Source organism: Centropristis striata, chromosome 13, assembly GCF_030273125.1.
Source record: "Centropristis striata isolate RG_2023a ecotype Rhode Island chromosome 13, C.striata_1.0, whole genome shotgun sequence".
NCBI classification, from domain to species: domain Eukaryota; kingdom Metazoa; phylum Chordata; class Actinopteri; order Perciformes; family Serranidae; genus Centropristis; species Centropristis striata.
Genome location: NC_081529.1, coordinates 10746075 through 10766100, shown reverse-complemented (window position 1 = coordinate 10766100; position 20026 = coordinate 10746075). Strand labels below are relative to the sequence as shown.

The 20026-nt window shown below is 36.9% G+C and overlaps 2 protein-coding genes across 2 annotated transcripts in view; one reads left to right on the top strand and one right to left on the bottom strand.

Annotated features, from left to right (window-relative positions):
* Window positions 1-20026, bottom strand: part of LOC131983047 (protein TANC2-like) — a 74178-nt gene that overhangs the window by 46654 nt on the left and 7498 nt on the right. The gene's annotated exons all lie outside the window — the stretch shown is intronic.
* Window positions 7340-19100, top strand: LOC131983048 (excitatory amino acid transporter 3-like). The gene is made up of 13 exons (XM_059347616.1): window positions 7340-7591; window positions 9849-9989; window positions 12082-12174; window positions 14160-14271; window positions 14501-14543; window positions 14633-14671; window positions 14753-14934; window positions 15644-15751; window positions 16040-16162; window positions 16287-16481; window positions 16620-16754; window positions 18544-18654; window positions 18836-19100. The coding sequence occupies exons 1-13, from the start codon at window positions 7471-7473 to the stop codon at window positions 19023-19025; spliced, it is 1593 nt and encodes a 530-aa protein (XP_059203599.1). The 5' UTR covers window positions 7340-7470; the 3' UTR covers window positions 19026-19100.

Sequence of the window (20026 nt, the reverse complement as noted above, 5' to 3'; positions counted from 1 at the left end):
TCAAATTTTCTTTTTTTGCAGTGTATATACTAGATCTGCTGTATATGAAAAGTGCCCTGAGATTACTTCTGTTATGACTCTGTGCTATAAATAAAATGAAGGTTCTTCCAACTGATCCACATCAGCAAGGTTTTCCAAGAGTCATTACAAACCTGTACACAATAATATCTATCATCATTATTTAATATCAGAAAGATGATCAATGATTTACTCATCAAGCACAAAAATAGTGCTTCAATATTGAGGATAAAATGACAATTTCATTAACACAGAAAAATAACAGCTCCAATGGAAAATAAAATAATTTCACTACTCAATAATAATAATAATTTAAAATTGGCCTGGGCAATTATTTCAATTGCATCTTCACTTCCAATTTTGGCTTCTAATGATGATATGAAAACAAGATAATTGAGATAAAGCAATTATTTTGTCCCATTCCATTTGTCAATGAAGCTCTGTTTTGTCTTGTATTATTTTTTTAATATTGAATACTTATGTTTAATCATTTTCTAGTATAATAGCATGTAGTATTATTTACAGGCGTAATAGTATTTACACATTTTCAATGCAGACATGACAATATAGTTGATCTTATTCCTTATTCTTTATTATGTATGTATGTATGTATGTATATATAATTTTCTATGTATGTAATTTTTTTTATTTCTTTTTATTTATTACAGTTGAATAATAATTAAAGTTCAAAAGAATCCGCCATTAAAACGTTTTTTTTTTCTTTTCTTTTATAAAGATCATTACGTCTCACTTTATATTTAGTCTGCTCTTCATCATTTCACTCACAATCAGCTTTAGAAAATATGTGAATACCTAGTTTGAGATCTGCCAGAGGTACATTCTCACCAATCTGACCCCAGACGTGTAGTGCAATGTAGGTAATGTACAATGTACCTTACAATGAAATGCACATATTTCCGGTTAGCATGAAAGGTTTTTAAAACTTTAGGTATTTACAATTAAAAACAAGAAATGCTTCCTCCTCTTTTGCGCCCAACAAGCTGGTGGCGCCCTGGGCTATGAGGTGGTATAACTTATTCCTTATTGGTCTTGGCCCACCCCAAACCATTACAACAACAAACACTGTTCTGCCTCAGACTTAAATAAAATGCATTGTCATACAATGCATAATACATTATATTTCAGGTTTTTGCTGCTTTCTTACATGATAGATGAGGTAGATCATTTATCTTTATCTTTTTTCCATCTCTTTCTATTCCATTGTGCACAACATTTTCTCTTTGGAGAAACAATAGATCATTTTGTGTGTGTGTGTGTGTGTGTGTGTGTGTGTGTGTGTGTGTGTGTGTGTCCATGGGACAGTGATCAGGTGCTTTGAAACTTAACCACCAGGTGCAGAGGGAGGTGACTCCACAAGGACAAACCCAATCATACCGAGATGCAATGTGTGTGTGTGTGTGTGTGTGTGTGTGTGTGTGAGTATGAAAAGGGACACACACACACACACACACGCAATGATCTATGGTTTAATTACTCATATACATAGTCATATGTCTCTGTCCTATTTTACATAATCTTTCAAGGCTATTTATGTGTCCCTGAACTATTTATGCATCCCACAAAAGCTTCTAGTTGCAGCAATTACACGTCATCTGGCTCTTTAGATGTGACTTGCACATAGCAATAGCTAACTCAACCCTGCATGTGTGTGTAATGTGTGTCAGTGTGCTAATCCTTGATGACAAGCCGGCATGACTTAGTGAATGAATGTATTAACCTATAATGATTGCGCTAGAGCTGCGATGTTCAGCTTTGCACTTTATTGTGGTGTAGCCTACAGACAAAGTTAAACTTAAAAAGCAGACTTATGGTCTCACCTGGCAGAGCATGTGCCGTACTAAAGGCTGAGTCCTTGCTGTGCGATTCCAACCTTAGTCAAACAACATTACTGCAGCTTTAAAAATAAAACAAAACTAGTTCCCAGAACTGTCTCGAATGTATCTAACTGTATTTGCATATCTGTTTATCATATCCATCTCTCTCTCTCTCTTGCCAACTCTTCTCCAATGAAAGCAGCGCAAAAAAGTAGCCAGAGTTGTCATACATTCGCTTGCATATTGCTGACATCATCATGTATTAATTTGCATAAAGCTTAGTGGTTGTGTCAGTTGCAGGAAAGGACAGAGGTGAAGGAAAAACCATGAGCCAGAATTTACTGTATTATATTACACAGGTTGCAAATGGCTTAACTAAAAAGGTTAATTGTAATCATTTTTGATACCCATTTTATAATAAACATGAAGTGGAAGTTAAAAACTGTAAATTTGGAGATTTTTACAGTATTATGTAAAATTACAGTGAATTCTATGTAAATATACAAAAAATATACATCCTGAATGTAAAATTACGGCAACTTTCTGTCTTTCTTACAGGTAAACTTTAAATGTAATGTTAAAAAAGAAAATAAGTGTCGTAAGTACCGTCTTTTTTTTTACTGTGATAAAAATTATAGAAAATATACCATATTTGAATTCCCTTGGTCCCGATGCACTGAGTGACCAACTGGCGCTTTTGAGAAATGCATTCATTAAGAGGGATCTGAAAAGTCGTTAAATCCACCAAGAAAGTCACCAAGTTGGCAACTCTTCAGTTTAAAAGTTTAAATGAAAGACTAAATTATTTATTTTTCTTTTTTCTCAAGCAATATCTACATATGGTGTCAGCAATTGGAATTTTAACTTTTGTACTTGTATGTATTGAACATGATTCCAAACACAGGAAACAACAAACTGTCAAACATACAAAATTAAAGAGAGAAATGGGAAATGAAGAAACTGAGTCATGGCAATCTGCAACCAGTAAATGTGACTCAGCGCTGACACAGGGAAAAGCTCATTCACATGAGTGTTTGTCTGTGTGTGTGTATGTGTGTGTGTTTGTGTGTGTGTGTGTGTCTCTCTCTCTCTCACACACACACACGCATGCCATCTGTCATCAGTTAATTCTCCATCTGACCTCCTCTAACTTTTTATGTCTTGAATACACAAACAGAGGAAGGTTTTATGTAAAAGCAACATAACAGAAAGAGAACAGTAAGCTGGACTAAACCCCACATTTAGTGATTAGCTTGATGCTACGGTTTAGCACAGCTAACTGTTGATGCTAAAAACTTAACCCTTACATCTTTAAATGACACAGGATTTATTTTACATTCTTCAATGGCTGTTCCTAAAACAAAGTATTACCCTATAGCTCACACGCCAGCCCAGCAGAACACAAAGTGTAGGTATGACAAGTCAGAAGAATGTTACCCTGCACATTCAATTCTTATTGCTCAGAAGTGAACGAGTCATGTTACAACCCCAAAGTACTACGGCTGTCATGCTAGCACATTTATTTCTGCAAGAGCACACGCATAAACAGCACAGATGGACGACCCAATTACTGCCCGACATGGTTGTTAATATTGACATCTAGTTTACCATTGTGACCATATGATTAGGCTACAACTGTCTTTATAGACATTAGCGTAGCATCAGTTCCAATGTATTAATTTTTAACTACTGAAATTACAATAAGTCCTCTTAAAGTAACTTCCATTGAGTCCAATAACTTTTATTAAGAATGTATGCTACAGTAAGTTATTCATAAGTCAATGACATTATGGCTCGATTGACTTTAAAACAAAAGAATATATATATTTTTTTGCAGGTAGATGTTGATCACTATAGTGTACACTGAACAAAGTTTAGTGTCAATTCCATTAACTTTGGTGGCCCCGTGACATTTTCTGGTTTAGCACCACAATGAGGTTGACAGTTCAGGATTTTAGTTTAATGTCTCTAAATAATGCTCCAAAGTAAGGCTTACTTTAAATGAGGGGAAAGGACATTTTCAAAAGGAGACCCTTGACCTCTGACCTCAACATATCTGAATGAGAACTGGTTCTGTAGGTACACACACATGCCCACTGGATGCTAATTCCATGTAGTTTTCAGTTTTTCTATAAATTCAATGAGCCAAACCTTATTCATGTGTGATGAAGATGGTCCCCATAGTAGCATTTGATTCTAGTGAGAGAAGTTTAAAACTAGACCTCACTGTATAAAATGACCAATATAAACACTAACTAGAGACCTAGAGCATTCAGAGGATGGGTGGCTTTACTAGGTATATTGACAATAAGCAGTTCCCAGAACAGAAGCGCTCGCCATCCAATCTGCAAAAAATTCTTGCAAAAATCTCTAAAATGTCACAAGATAAATCATAGCATGCATTTCTCTACGGTGTTCCTAAAGGTCTTAGTGTCTTAATGTGTTATTTTGGAAGGATTATTGACCAATTTTAACTATTTTTGAGGTGTCAAAAATGGCCGAATTCATTCATTATCCTTAATCGCTTATCCGCTCTCGGGTCGCGGGGGGCTGGAGCCAATCCCAGCTGAATTTGGGTGAGAGGCGGGGTACACCCTGGACTAATCGCCAGACTATTACAGGGCTGACACATAGAGACAGACAATCACGCTCTCATTCACTCCTAAGGACAATTTAGAGTCCCAAATAAACCTAAGTGCATGTTTTTGGACTGTGGGAGGAAGCTGGAGTACCCCGAGAGAACCAATGCTGACACAGGGAGAACATGCAAACTCCACACAGAAGAGCCGCAGGCCGGAGTCGAACCGGCGACCCTCTTGCTGTGAGGCAAGAGTGCTAACCACTGCAACATCATGTAGCCCGGGCTGAATTCACCACCAACTAAATTAAGATTGTGAACATGGTTTACCATCCTAACTACTAAACATCAGCAGTATTGTCATTGTGAGCATGTTAGCATGCTCATGTTACAGTAGCATTTAGCTCAAAGCACCATTAAGATAAAGTGCAGTGTCACAAAACTGTTAGCGCAGCTCTCAACTCTTAGTTGTGAAGTTGGTGTGTAGTTGCAATGGGTAGTAACTTCAAAATGAAAAACATGCAAATTTAATTCAAATGATTCTACATGTTCTACCTGCTCCCAGATAAAATCTATTATCTGTGTTTGGTGTCCTTTTTTCACTGCTTCCTCATTGGGATTTTATAGAGGCATGGCGGGAGATGCTGTCCAGTGTCCACCTTGGACACTTATTGTTCTGTCCTCCAGAATAGGGACTCAGAGGGACTTCCCCGACCAACAAAACACACAAAGAGCTGCTGCTGCTTGCTTCGAGCACAGCAAATAGCCAGTATCACTCACACAACTTATCTAGAAACATACTTGAACACACTAAACCCAAAGTACACATACAGGACTGGTTTGTTTGACTAGGCTCGGTTGTGTAACTGTACAGTATGTGTGCTTGTTATTAGGAATAGCTGAGTGCAGATGGCCTTGCTTGCAGCTGTACCCACACATAATCACACACACGCATGCACACTCTACCAGACTCTTATCGCTCTTCCCCAGAGAAGCCAATCCTGACTTCCTGTAATCGTTCAGGACTCCCACAGCTTGCCCACATACAGGAAGGGAGAGTGTGTGAGTGTGTGTGTGTGTGTGTGTGAGTGTCAGAAAAACTTCACAAACAAAGGCCCAGCTGATATGCTCACCCTTTACTCATGCTGTAAACTTTGTTTCACTCTTTAAAATGATGTAAAGCTTGATGAGGCCACTTCACTGGCGGCCCCTAGTGGCTTTAAGTGGAAATAATTTGAGGAACTTACTACTCAGAATCAATGCCTTCCCATATGCTGCCTCAAAAAAAAAATCATTACTTGTGCAAGGATTGTCTGAGAGGGGGTCAAATGGGCTAAGGCTTCTCAAGGGGGTCACTGTGAAAGCTGCTCTTAACAAAGGTGGATATCACAAAATGATACTTGAGGCATCAAAACAGTGGTCTACTCCACAACCAAAGGGTGACTACTTGCGCTTATTTTATACAGGCTATGGCAAGTATTGAGTGGAAGTAAATAAATCAATGTTTTATTAATGTGTGGATATAGCGTGCAGTCTGCCGTGTCATATATTTTGGGCTGCATGCAGACACTGCACCATCCTGACACACATGCCACAAGTCATCTGCTGTGTGCTGCTTGTCTGAGTCCAGCTCTGTCCAGCTTAGGGTGGAAAACAGAAATATAAATACAGTGGTGCAGTGTACTAAGTAGTGTAGTTAAGTACATTTTTGAGGTATGTACTGTATGTACTTTATTTAAGTATTTTCATTTGTGTAACTTTATACTTCTACTTCACTACATTTAGAGGCAAATATTGGACTTTTTACTTCACTGCATTTAGCTGACAGCTTTAGTTACTTTACAGGTCGAAATTTAACATAAAACATGATCAATTTAAAGTGATTTGACTTTTTTATATATATTAAACCACAAAACATGATATTAAAAATTGAGCCCTATCTTTACAAAATTAAAATGCTGCTTACATAAATGCATCAATACAAATGATCCAATAATATATTTAGAATACATATATGGGTCCATTCTGCATAACAAGTACTTTTACTTTTTAAACTTTAAGTACATTTTCATGCTGATACTTTTGTACTTTTACTGCAGTAAATTTTGAATGCAGGACTTTTACTTGAGTGGAGTCATTTCACAGCGTAGTATTAGTACTTTTACTTCAGTAAGGGATCTGAATAATTTTTCCACCATTGTACAAATACCTCTTCTATGTAATACAGTGCATTGCAATAAATTACAGTTAATCCTGTTATTCTACTTCGGTTGTTTGTGTAGTTGACTCTACAAAGTTAAATTAACTTTTGAATATGTATGTATATTTGGTGGTGCTGTAGTGGACTGTACTCTATGAAGAGGTGTTTCTGATATTTTTGTCTGGGTCACAACCTCACTCACTACTGCCATAACATCAACACAGAATCGGATCCGACTTGAGGTCCTAACCAATATACAGATATGATGATAGTTCTGAAATGGTGGACATAATTATAAAACATTATGCATGGATTGCAATGCCTATTTATCTGTACATAAAATGTGTAATCAAATCCCTTTTAACGAATTGTTTGACATGTGCCGTATGGGTGATGATTTTTTCTCAAGGTGGGTTTTGGTGTGCAGATAACAAAACCTATGGTGGTGAAAAAACATACTCAAACAGGTAATATTATGTTTTTGGTATAGTGAAGCAGTATATTAGAATGCATCAATTACAAACAAATATATAATGCTTAGTTTATACAGTGTTCAATTCAATTTATGTCAAAAAGGATTAGCAAATTATAGATTTCAGTTTTATTTACATTTAAAAAAACATCTAAATTGTTTGTGTGTGTGTGTGTGTGTGTGGTGGGGGGGGTGTAGATGGTTCCTTGGTCACTTGATTCTCATCATCGTTCAAAATTGTTTTTGAATAAAAACGCAAAAGAACAAAACAGAGATTGGAGCTTCAGAGCTGTCTATATCTTATTCTCGTGAGGTATTAATCGCTAGTTAATGTCAGTTTGTTTACTTTGAGCAGAAGTTAAACTGCATGAACATGGAGAATAACGTTGCGGAGGAGGAACACACCACATGTGGCAGCATGAGGAAATGCTGGGCTACGTTCATGCGGAATATATTTCTGGTTTCAAGTCTAGCAGCTGTTGCCCTGGGTAAGTGATGACGTAGCATACTTTGGTTTGAAAAATATGCAATTAGCGTTAGTTAGCCGGTAATGCTGACTAGCTGTTAGCATCACCGGCAGTACATCAGTATGCTAGCAGTCCGAGTCTGAAATTAAATTTTAATTGAAAATTAAATCAAACGATATTTAAACATATTTATATGACGAAATCACTAAGCTAACTCGAACCAGATATAAGAAACTTTTATGTAAATATCCCAGGATACAACTGAATAATTTTGTTATGTTGTCTAATTATTTAAGTTTGAGTTTTAATTAGCGTTAGCCTACACCAATATTCACTGTCGGCCACAGTATCTTACTATCTTTAAAGGTCTACAAACATATATATTCATATATAGCTATAATATAACGATGTATATTTAAAATTTCCTTGCGTTGCGCAGATTAACATGTTGCCAGGGCAACGACGTCATAATTTCATTTCACTTATATTTGAACATGTTGCAAGAAATTCAGTGTGTCTAATTAGATTTTATTCATACTTCATCACATGGGCATACTTTAATTTAATAGCAACTGTCGCTTATATGGTGTCTAATAGCGTTAGCTTACACCAAAAAAAAATTACTGTCGGCCACAATATCTTGCTTCGCTTTTAAAAGTCTATAAATAACTTATTATTATTATTTTATAGTTTCCTTGTGTTGCGCTCACATTAACATGTTGCCAGGGCAACTACGTCATCATTTTTTCTGCTTATATTTGAAAATGTTAAAGCTAAATTTAGTGGAGAGTTTTATACAATAGTTGATTCAAAAGACTGAACACAATGATAACCCAATACCAAAATCTGATAATAAAATTATAGCTGATAAAATATAATATATATATATGTATGTAACATTATGTGTGTGTGTGTGTGTGTGTGTGTTATATCAGTAAACATGACAATTAAGATAACAAGTGATTAATTATATATTTAAATACCTTTGCATCTAGTGTAATTATTTAATAGCCCGATCAGTTTATCACTCAGCCAATTATATGGGTAAACATTTTGATATTTCCCTATGACTCAAGCCCCCTTTTCAGCCAGTGAATACCTGTGGGGTGGACATGGAGGTGGTGCCAAGTTCTAAGTATCTAGGTGTATACCTGGATAATAAGTTGGACTGGTCCCTAAACACTGACGCTCTCTACAAAAAGGGGCAGAGCCGCCTCTTTTTCTTAAGGAAGCTCAGATCTCTGGACATGTAGTAAGATGCTGCAGATGTTTTATCAGTCTGTGGTGGTAGTGTGTTGTTTTCTGCTGCAGTCTGCTGGGGAGGCAGCATCAGACACAGAGATGAAGGCGGTTGGACAGACTGGTCTAAAGAGCTGGTTCTGTGGTTGGAGCCAGGTTGGACACACTGGAGGAGGTGGTGGAGAGATGACCTGTCAACATGTTCCATCCTGAAATACCCAGATCATCCACTTTACAAAACCTTTATGGACAAAAAAACAGCAGTGGACGGCTCCTCTCTCTCCGTTGCAGGACGGAGAGATTCAAAAGATCCTTCTCTCCTACAGCCATCAGGCTGTCTCATTCTAACAGAGATTCTACCAGACTAACTGGATTTGAATAAGTAATGAATAAAGTAATTTTGATTTGAATTTTTGATTGATGACAGAAATATCAATATCTATCAGTTATGGTGAATGTTTTCTGATATGCACTGATATGAAAACCGTTTTTACAGAAAATATAATGCATAAAACAATTCTTGATTTAGAAATTGTGTCATAAAGCTATTTATTTAATTTTTATTTATTTGATATTAAATTGGTCAGCAATTGACTGATAGTGAATATACTGTACTGATTGTTATTAAACTATTTATTTTAATTTAATTCTTTTTTTCATTGTGTTTATTTGTAGTACTTATTGACAATGTAATAAATGTGAAATGTAGAATAATTTTGAAATATTCTCTATTAAAGTAATTTGTTTAATTAACCTTAAAAGAGTTCCATTTCACAGTCATATTGATACAGAATTAGTGCGCAATCCACCAGTCTATAATCAAAAATCCCAAGCTCGGTAGAACTCTAGTTTTAGCCTTAATATGACATATGTTCTTAGTGGTCATTGACTTTCACCATATGTTTCATAGTTTCCAAAATTGATAAACACCCTTTTTGTGAAAAGGTTTGGGTTTTAGTATTACACTGCATCCCTATTCCCAGCGATTTAAAATATTTTCTATGTTGAATCTCTAAAAATGTCCTTTTTTGTCTCACAGGTATTGCCCTGGGCTATCTTCTCAGGATATTTTTCCAGATGTCCGAACTTGACCAAGTCTTCCTCAGCATGCCGGGAGAATTACTTATGCACATGCTTCAGATTGTTACCGTTCCTCTCATTGTTACAAGTGTAGTAACAGGTAAGCCACGGAGAATTTCTCACACTCTTTCATTAGGTGATGTACAATCAATAAACCGACTCAGTGATGTCAGTTCCACAGAAGCATCTACCTACAGCTTGCTAACATTAGCCACCATAAGCTTCTGGTTATATCAGAATAAGTAGTATAAGTTAGCTGCAGCAGCAAAATCCCTGAACAAACGGAGGACAGGTGCACTTAACTGCTTATGATATTAACTCTTTTTAGGTAAGAGGAAAAAGCTGTTACTGTTATGTCCTTACAACCAAAAATTAATGTAACTTAACTGTATCCCAAATCGGACACCGTTCGGCTAAGATTCTATCAAAATTTCACATTAACGACTAATATAAATGATCATGTTATGCTCCCAATTAATTAAATGGTGTGAAACTAGAGTCTATCTTCGAACCGTATAACGTTTTAACCATGTACGTTAGGCTCAGGTTTACCAGAATCGGCAAAAGGACGCTAACGCCAGTGAATTAGCCGTGCGCTAACTGTATCCCAAATAGTACACTTGGATCTCGTCCCTGTAAAACACTGGGGGCTGCTGAGTTTTTCGGGGGAAATTGGATGTTTCTGGGTAAGCCAAATAAATATCACCGTGATCAACCATCGTTGTCAACCTACCCGGACAGTACTTCTGTCCTTCACAATAAAATACAGCACAGTAAAAATAAAGATGTACTTTTAAGATCCTTGCATAAGCGTCGCCCAGGCGTTCTTACTGCTTTCTCTCATCAGATTTACTTTCGTATTGTAATTAGACATGTAAATGTAATTTCACACGTAGATTGTTAAATATGTATAAATCAATTATACCTACACTAGTGGTCGCGTGGTCTTATTCAAAATGACTGTGAAAACACCTGAAAGTGTGGCATTGTAGATGTGTCCGATTTGGGATACAGTAACGAACGGTGTCCAATATGGGATACAGTTTCTATATTTTCTATCATTTAAAAAACCTGCAGAGACCTATTTGAAACCTACAACACAGGCTTAAGGCAAAATGGTAATTTGCAGACAGCTAATTTTAATATCAGTGCTCTGTGGATTATCCAGAGAGGAACACTGTTTTAGAGAGGATGAGGTTGTGCACGGGGTAGCACCAGCTATGCATTCAAAAGAAACCTAGATTTAGTGTAACTTCTAACTGAGGGGTTCACTAACATTTTAACGGTTGCAACAGCTGAAATTGTTCCAACGCTGGAAAAAGTTACAACTTAGATCTTACACCAAGCCCTCAGAAGGTGTAAAGTTCTCCATAAAATATCTGTTTTGCAACATGTTCTCCATGTAACATATAAATATGTTTGTACTAATTTATGACATGAAAATATCATTATATGCATTTGTTATAACTTTACAATTTCAATGGCCCAATAATATGGTACCGTTTTATTACCCTGCGTTGTTGTTGAAGATTTCACCACTTCGTGTCACTGTTCTTAGTTCCCACTTAATATTAGGTTTTATTTTTATCACTTAATCATAAAGATTTACCCTTGTTTACGTAACTTTTTGTTGTTGTTTGGTGATCAAGGGCAGCAATCTTTAGTGGTTTTCTCTCAATATGTGCCATCTATCGAGATGTGCTACTCACTGTACAGGTGAGCTCGGCTTAGGTTAGAATAAGAATACCAGGGTATGCTTATCAGAGGCAAAGTATGGCAGGTCATGTCTTCACTATCCAAGGATTTAAACTATGGTAGATGTTTTTGCATTATTCAACAGAATATATCTATCTTTGACAGAAAACTCTTGTGTTATTATGCAAACACTATATGGCTAAAGATTACAAGTCAATATATTTGACAGTTTTATATAGTATCTGTTCACAAAGTGTATAATAATAATTATAACCATAATCTGAAAGAAAACTATATATGCATTTAATCATGCCAAGATTTACATATGAAACAGACAGTATCTCAATGAAAACAGTAGTTAACATTTCTTTAGCAATGACACACTGTATGTCTCCTCACAGAGGTTTTATAGTGCATATCTAAACTATGTCACAATCATATATGACCTTACTGACCTGTAGTCTGCAGACCATAACTTATGATGTTGTTTTTCCTAGGTGTTTCTGGCCTGAGCGCAGAAATTTCCAGAAATGTGGCTCTGCGTGCAGCAGGATACTTCGTCTCAACCACTCTTCTGTCTGTGACTACAGGTAAGGGAAATATTGTGCATTTGTTTCATTAGGAAAGATGCTATTTTTTTTACTGATAAACACACAGCATAAGGCAATTTAACCCCCCCCCCCCTTTTTTTTTTTTTTCCCATTTGCACATGTACATTTAGATTTAAAAGACTTTCCTGTGTTGTAGCTGTGCAAACTTTGACCAGTCAAAATGTTTTCAAGTGTTTTCACTGAGGGGCTCATTAGGTTGCTGCTCAGGCTGAGGTATGGCAGTATCAGGCTGGATCATATTATGTGATATCACCAAACTCTGTGAACCAATAAAAGTGATAAAGGTGTTTCGTTTCTAACATTAACAACGAAAGGCAACATAACCTCTTTAACTCAGCAGGTATCCTCAGCCAACTTTAGGTCTTCCATAGATTGAAACAGGCTCACAGTGAAGATAATGGTATCATAAGAACTAGAAGACCTAAGAAATCTTCATGTCATGACATGGCTCTAAAGTATGGCTAAAGGTCCCTTGACCTCTGACCTCAAAATAGCTAAATGTGCAAGTCTCCCCTTTACAGACATGCCCACTTTATCCTGATCAAATGCAATTTGGGACCCAAACCATACAGTTTATCTCATGCAGTATTAATGTGTTATTTTTGCCTATTGTATTTGAATTATTATTTTATATTTCTGCATACTGGGGTCCCTAAATGTGGTATAACTGGTAAAGCTGAGACTCTTGTGGATTCAATAAGCTCAATTGTATTTATGTGTGATGATCTTAGTCCCCATAGTAGCAATTTTATTGTAAAGAGAGCTTTTTTTTCAAACTACATTACTGTATAAAATGGGCTTTTGTGACCTCGTGAAACTTTACAACCACAAACTAGAGACTTAGAACATTCAGAGGCTTTCCTAGCTAAATTAACAAAACAGGCACCATGGAAAAGAGCAATTCTTGCAGAAATCTTCAAAATGTCAAAAGTCTTTGATACCATATCACCGCACAGATTTTTCTATGGTGTTTACCAAGGTCTTATTGCTTTAATGTGATATGTTTGAGGAAATTTTCAATCATATTCTTTCATCACAATGTCTAAACCCATATACAAACTAAGATTTAAATAGGTGCCTAACCATAACATTTTTTAAAACATATTTCATCTCCAGGTTCCCAGTTTTCAGATGATGTACACTGCTTCTATGTGGCATCTACTGTTGACCTGCTTTCTCCTCCTAAAAACCCAATCCCCCACTTATAAAAATGGGACAAAATGGGTCTATGGTAGGGAGGGAGATCTGTTCTGCAACAAATATAAGTCTCCCCCTTAGTGGAGAGCTTACCCAACAAATGTAACACAGATACATTTAAAGTCTCTAAATCATGTGATATCCTTTCAATCAAGAGAGTTGTGAACATTTAAAAAAAGTATAATAGCAATTTTTCTGATTGCTTTTCACAGTTCTGTATCATGTAAACTGTGTGTAGCACTATTGAAACAGATGTTTGAAATTGGTTTTAGAGCCCAACCAATATGGAATTGCTGAGACAATGATTTTTGGATAGAGAAAATTCATTACTGATGCAGCCGGTACCGACCATTTAAATAAAGAACACATGAAAATAAATGAAATGACTAACACAATTTCTAAATCTCTGCTGTGCATTTGTTTCATAAGGAAAGATGCTATTTTTTTTTACTGATAAACACACATGCAGCATAAGGAGTGTTGTATTCTGCATTGTATGTTCTGTCACAAACATTTTCAAATCTGCGCATATCGGACAACATATATGGCAATAAGATAAATACCAATATGTAGTAATAGGCCAATATCAGCAGATAATATGGGTCGACTAATAAATCGGAGAGGCTCTAGATGATCTACAGTAGTATTCTCAGTCTGCCTTTTTGAATCAAAATGCTGTGTATTTTTGTGCTCGTACAGAGGGCAAAGAGCTATAGCAGACTCTGTGTTTGTGCTTCTAATATTCAACCGTGGATTATGTGTGGTAGGGTTGATACTGGTTAAGCTGATCCAACCAGGAGAAGCGTATGCTGTTAAATCACACGATGCAGAAGATGAGGAGTCCTTCTCCACAGTGGATGCCTTGATGGATCTCGTACGGTGAGCAGAATTTAGTTTCCGGCTTCTCTGCATATTCAGCTCTATGCATATGACTGGAGAATTCACAATTGTGTTTTTTTGAGCAGAACTAATTTGGTATTTTATATAATCTACAAATGTATGCAAACACACAGCTAGTGTCACATTGTGTCGTTAATGAAGCTGCACTTCTTGAGTGGTTGCCAAATTTTCAAAACTTAACAATGTGGCTTCCATTTATTGATTACAGGAACATGATCCCACAAAACCTGATTCAGGCTTGCCTCCAACAGGTATGCTTTTCTTTAATGCATACTAATCGTTTTCCTCACTTTTCATGTAATATTTATGATGTGAAGACTAATTACTTTCTCTATTATAGTACAAGACTGAGAGGTTGACGTTTGAAGACCTGGAGATGGTAAATATTGTCCCAATTGCAGTGATTATCCTTGATACATGAAGCTGCTCTCTGGCAATTGTTTTTTCTGGTCTTCTACAGAATGAAACATCAGTGCGACTGGTGGGGCGATATGTTGAAGGAGCAAACGTACTGGGACTGATTGTCTGGTCTTTTATTTTTGGCCTGATATTCAACAGGATGGGAGAAGAGGCGAAAGTCATTGTAGAGGCCCTGACTGCTATCAATGACCTCACAAAGCGTTTGGTCAAATTAATACTGTGGTAAGGTGAAACGACATACCATAAAATAAATGAATTTCCCTCCCCATTTTATTTAACCCTCCTGTTATGCTGCAAGTCAAATTGACCCATTTCAAAGTTTAGAAATCTAAAAAAAAAATAGTTTAAAGTGTTTTTTTCGGGATGAAACTTCTTCTGTTTGGCTTAATAAGTGTAATCAACATATGAAATGAAAATGGTTCATTTCACATATTTGCATGTTTATATTACATAGATGTTTAATGGTCAATCTGACCCTGAACAGTAGAGGTGACTTTTGTTAATTTATCAACTCACTCAATAAAAGAAAACATTTAAAAATGTAAAATAAAATTTTCAATAAATCAATGTCATGTAAAACTATTATATACAGTATTATAAGTAGGTCATTCCAATGTACATAAAATATTTTAATGTGTTCCTGAGAAATGAACATAACAGGAGGGTTAACATCTATTTATGTTTCACTTATTCCTATGTTAATATGTCATTATGCAAAACTGTTTTCATTATTTGAGTGGATAAAATTGAAGTAAAAAGAGAAATCTTTCACTCTTAAACTCCTGTTAAATTAAAAAAAAAAAAGAATTCTGAAATTAGAAACATACAGTTCCTGATTTCTTTTAGACCATTATGTTAATGATATTCAGACAACTGCCACCGTTTGCTTATTCATTCAGTATTATCTTCATTTTTTTGCTTTTCTTTCCAGCTACTTGCCAGTTGGAGTGCTGTTCATGATTTCAACCCATGTGGTTGAGGTTCACGACTGGGAAACTACTGCCAAACTGGGAATGTTCATAGTAGTGGTTCTTCTTGGGTATGTTCACCTTTACCGCTTCAGCACTGAAATAACAAATTTACACATGGAGTTCAAATTCATCAGTAAAACTAAGAGCCCACATAAGCTCCTGCTTTTACTGATGTCAGCTAATGTTAGAAACGTTTAGGGAGATTTTGTTTTTTCTATTCTATTTTCTAAAATGGACATTTTGCTCTCTCAGTTTTTCCTCTTGACTAACGTTTATGTCATTACATTATGTCATAGCATTACGTCACTGATTGTATTTAATTAATGGGTGTTGTGTGCGTTCATTATGCGATGCAGGCTCTTAATCCACGGGGCGATCGTTTTACCACTGATCTATTTCCTGTGTACGAGACGTAACCCCCTTGATGTTATCAGGGGGGTTTCTCCTGCCTTACTGACCGCACTGGTCATCTCGTCCAGGTAAAATGATGCAACACAGTAGTAACACAGAGCTGTGAGTGTACGTCCACTGCTTATCTGGTACATTTGTGAGACTATATTGTTATACGAGTTGTGCATTAACAGAGGATTGTGTTTGATCCAGCTCTGCCACGCTACCACTCACTTTCCAATGTTGCGAGGAGCGACTCAAGATCGACAAAAGAGTCACTCGCTTCATGCTGCCCATTGGGACCAACATCAACATGGATGGGACTGCTCTTTACGAAGTGGTTGCAGCAGTTTTCATTGCCCAACTCAACCACATCCCTCTGGACATCAGCCAGTTGGTTACCATTGCGTAAGCTATTCTCCCTGTTCCTACATATCTTGTGTGAATATTGGCTAAAAGTGCATAATATGAGGCTGTTCATAAGTGGAAGTGGCTTTAAACATGCATGATACAGTTTTTTGAGTACAATATCTGTTTGACCTGCAGTGTGACAACAGCCGTGTCCAGCATCGGAGCAGCAGGGATACCAGCTACTGGAGCAGTGACCACTCTATTCGTTTTGACGGCAGTTGGTTTACCTGGAAAGGACGCCGCCATTCTGGTGGTTGTAGAATGGATCCTGTAAGTTTAATCTGTTGTTCAGAAATCGAATGATATCTCAGGCAAGCATTTCTACCTCTCCTCTCTCAGGTGAAAACTACAAACTATTTTATCAGATGTGCCTATTGTTTAGACGGTGACAGTGTTTTTGGGGCTTTAAACGCAAAAAAATGAAACAACCCTCCAGGGTGGAAATCTTAATAACGCTCCATCGTTGCGTTTCCGCCTAAAGGGTTGGAAGTGAAAAGTGTCTCTGATCAGCTCATGCTGGGACTCATCTTGTATGCGTTTACGTAACATCCATGTGTAGTCCAGGCAAACGACAACAAACATGTCGGACTATTTCCATCAGTCAGACATTCAAGTTGCCCTAGCAGCTCTGATAACTATCCAGGATTCATTTCAGCAGTTGAGCAGAATTATTACGGATAATATAACAGAACAGAGAAGGTGCATTAATTACCTCGGGCATTTTTCCTATTTCTATTCTATTTTGCGCTACTAGGAAGAGAAGTAGGAGAGAAGTGTCTATGCCTGCTCAAGCTCTTGGTGGTGTTGTGTTGCAGTGCTTAACAGTACCACCTATCCACCTGGTGTCCCCCTAAAGACTCTCGTCTAACAGAGAATAAAAACGCCACTTTTGCGTTTTTTGTCCAGATCGTCTCCATCTAAACAGGGCCTCAATCATTTGTCCCTCTTCTCTCACTTAAGCTGAACTACTGCAGTGCCTGGTGTCAAAACAGACAGCACTGCTGCCTGGGCAGCAAGTCCAAACTCAGAATATGTTGTTATTCACATGCCCTCCCAGCGTCTGCTCCATTACAGTAAAAAAAAATGCAATTAAACGTTTAAATGGATGGTTTTTGAGGCAGTTATGTGACTAGGTTAGGCTTGTTTTAGATTTTGCTGCACGCCTATGTTTCAGTTTAACAAGTGAGGATTGACCGCCTTAACGTTTGATTTAATGAATAATGTTTCAAACCACAGCTGTCCTACCATGGCATGCAAATCAAGAACAATTTCCAAGTAACACCAATGTAAATAGAGTCAACCAACTGTAACGTAACTGCCTATGTTGACATTAGCTGAAAGAAGATTGTCCCTAACCAGAAACAAGATTCCAAACTGAAGCAGTTGTTGATCACTTTTGGTACCTACCGGCTGGTAAAGAGAAGTGAGGAGTCAGCAGTCAATGTTCAATATCAAAAATTATGAATCAATGCAACTATGAGTGGTCCTTGAGCAGACAGTCATGAATATGCAAAATATACAAATAAAAATCTTGCTGACCAAATGCAATATCCCCTCTAGGCCTGTCAGAGATAAATTAAGATCATGAATAGATTACATTTTTTTTTTCAGCTTTTTGATTGATTTGTTCCAGCTATTAATAATCCATCACTACGTTTGTGTATAAAGTCCTTCCTGACCTCTATAAAGTAGTATTTTTTTTAGTTGTTCCATTAAAACTTCAGAATTGTCTGGACTGATGAAGATTTTTTTTTCATTAAACCATGCAAACATGTTCTAATAGAAACCCAAAATAAGTCTCAACCTAAATATGAGAAATTTTCGTAGTTAAATTTATTGTTGAACATTTTAATCATGTGTCTGGTCAGATGTGTTGACCAGTTTATATTATCTCTCCTATTATTTAAGTGGTTGAATGATTGACAGCAGAGGGGGCCATTGGGAAATCAGTCAACAAAAAATAAATAATAATAAAAATGAAATAACTGGCCACCAGACCCAAAAGACCTGATGGCCAGTCCAGCCCTGGCTTTCATACTCTGATGTTTGTGCCTTTCAGAGATCGCTGCAACACTGTAATCAATGTGATGGGAGACTGCATTGGTGTGGCACTTGTTCAACAGGTCTCAGAACATGAACTGCGAGAGACGCAAGAAGAGGAAATGACAAGGTACAAGTCTAGATCGTCTCAATGAGGTTTTTTTATTTTCATTTTGACCCAGTACATTTGCAGAAAGAATAAGGTCAATTTTGAATGCAAATAATTGTTCCACAAGAGGAAGAGTAGAGTGGCACAGTAATTGAGTTTATTGGTCACATCATTGATGACCATGTTGTTCTTTTCCCTACAGTGCTGCTGAGGGCACAACCTCAGATGGGATCCAGGTCAACCTCAGCAGTGAGACCTCTGATAACACCATGTACACCGCAAGAGAATACCCATCATACGAAGATCAGACTGGTACAGAGGAGAGCCCTCAGGACAAAGACTTTGGTGTCGAGATCAGGAGCACCCCACCAGATGTGGCGAACATCATATGAAAGCTAAGGATATGAGGATATGTCAAACTGTTCTTTTCATAAATCTCTAATAAAATGACTTAAGTAATCAATTAATCAACTCTTTTAAGGGGTATAAGTGTTAAGAACATTAATTGATAGCTTTTAAAGCCCATTCTCATGCTCAACTATGCCGCATACAATTTTTGTGTTAATACACATTTGGTGCTGAATTGGGCAATTTTTTTAAATTTCGAGGATGGAAAAAAATGGTCAGAAATCCCTCCATATTATTGCTACAACAATACACCAAGACAAGGAACAACACTGAAAAAAATCATGCTGGGATTTGGGCTTATTGAATTCACAAGAGTCTCAGCTCTCCAGCAATACTCAATCTATGCAAGTCACAGTGACCCCGGTATGCAGAAATATTCACATGCAGTATGCGAAAAATAATGCATGACAGAAACCATGTGGTTATTAGGGTTGTCAAAAGTATCGATACTCAAAACAGTATCGATACTAAAACGTTGTATCCGGATAAGATACTCATTTTCAAAAGTATCGATACCCCCCGCCCCCCTTATTTTTTGCACTACTTAGACCTGAAACTTGTTATCATAGTTGCAGTTTCTTTTTGCACAACTGTTTTTTATTATAAACATTTAACCTGTGGTTCGGTTCATTTTTACATGTTGCATTTTTCTTGTTAATAAAAATGTTTCTGTTAAATTTTGGGGTCTTTTTTTTTATCCTTGTGGTATCAAAAATGGTATTGAGTATCGAATATTTTCCTGCTCGGTATCGAGTTGAAAATTTTAGTATCGTGACAAGCCTAGTGGTTATTGCCTTGAACTGCATCTTATCATCATAAAGAAGGTATGTATATAAAGACGATTCTCGTGGCCACCCATAGAGCCTATTTTAATTCACATATCTTGAAGTCAAAGGTCATAGGCCCACTTTGAAAATTGCCATGTCACAAAGATAGCGTGTTATTTCACCTCCTTCCCGACATAATATTACGACCAGAGATTACA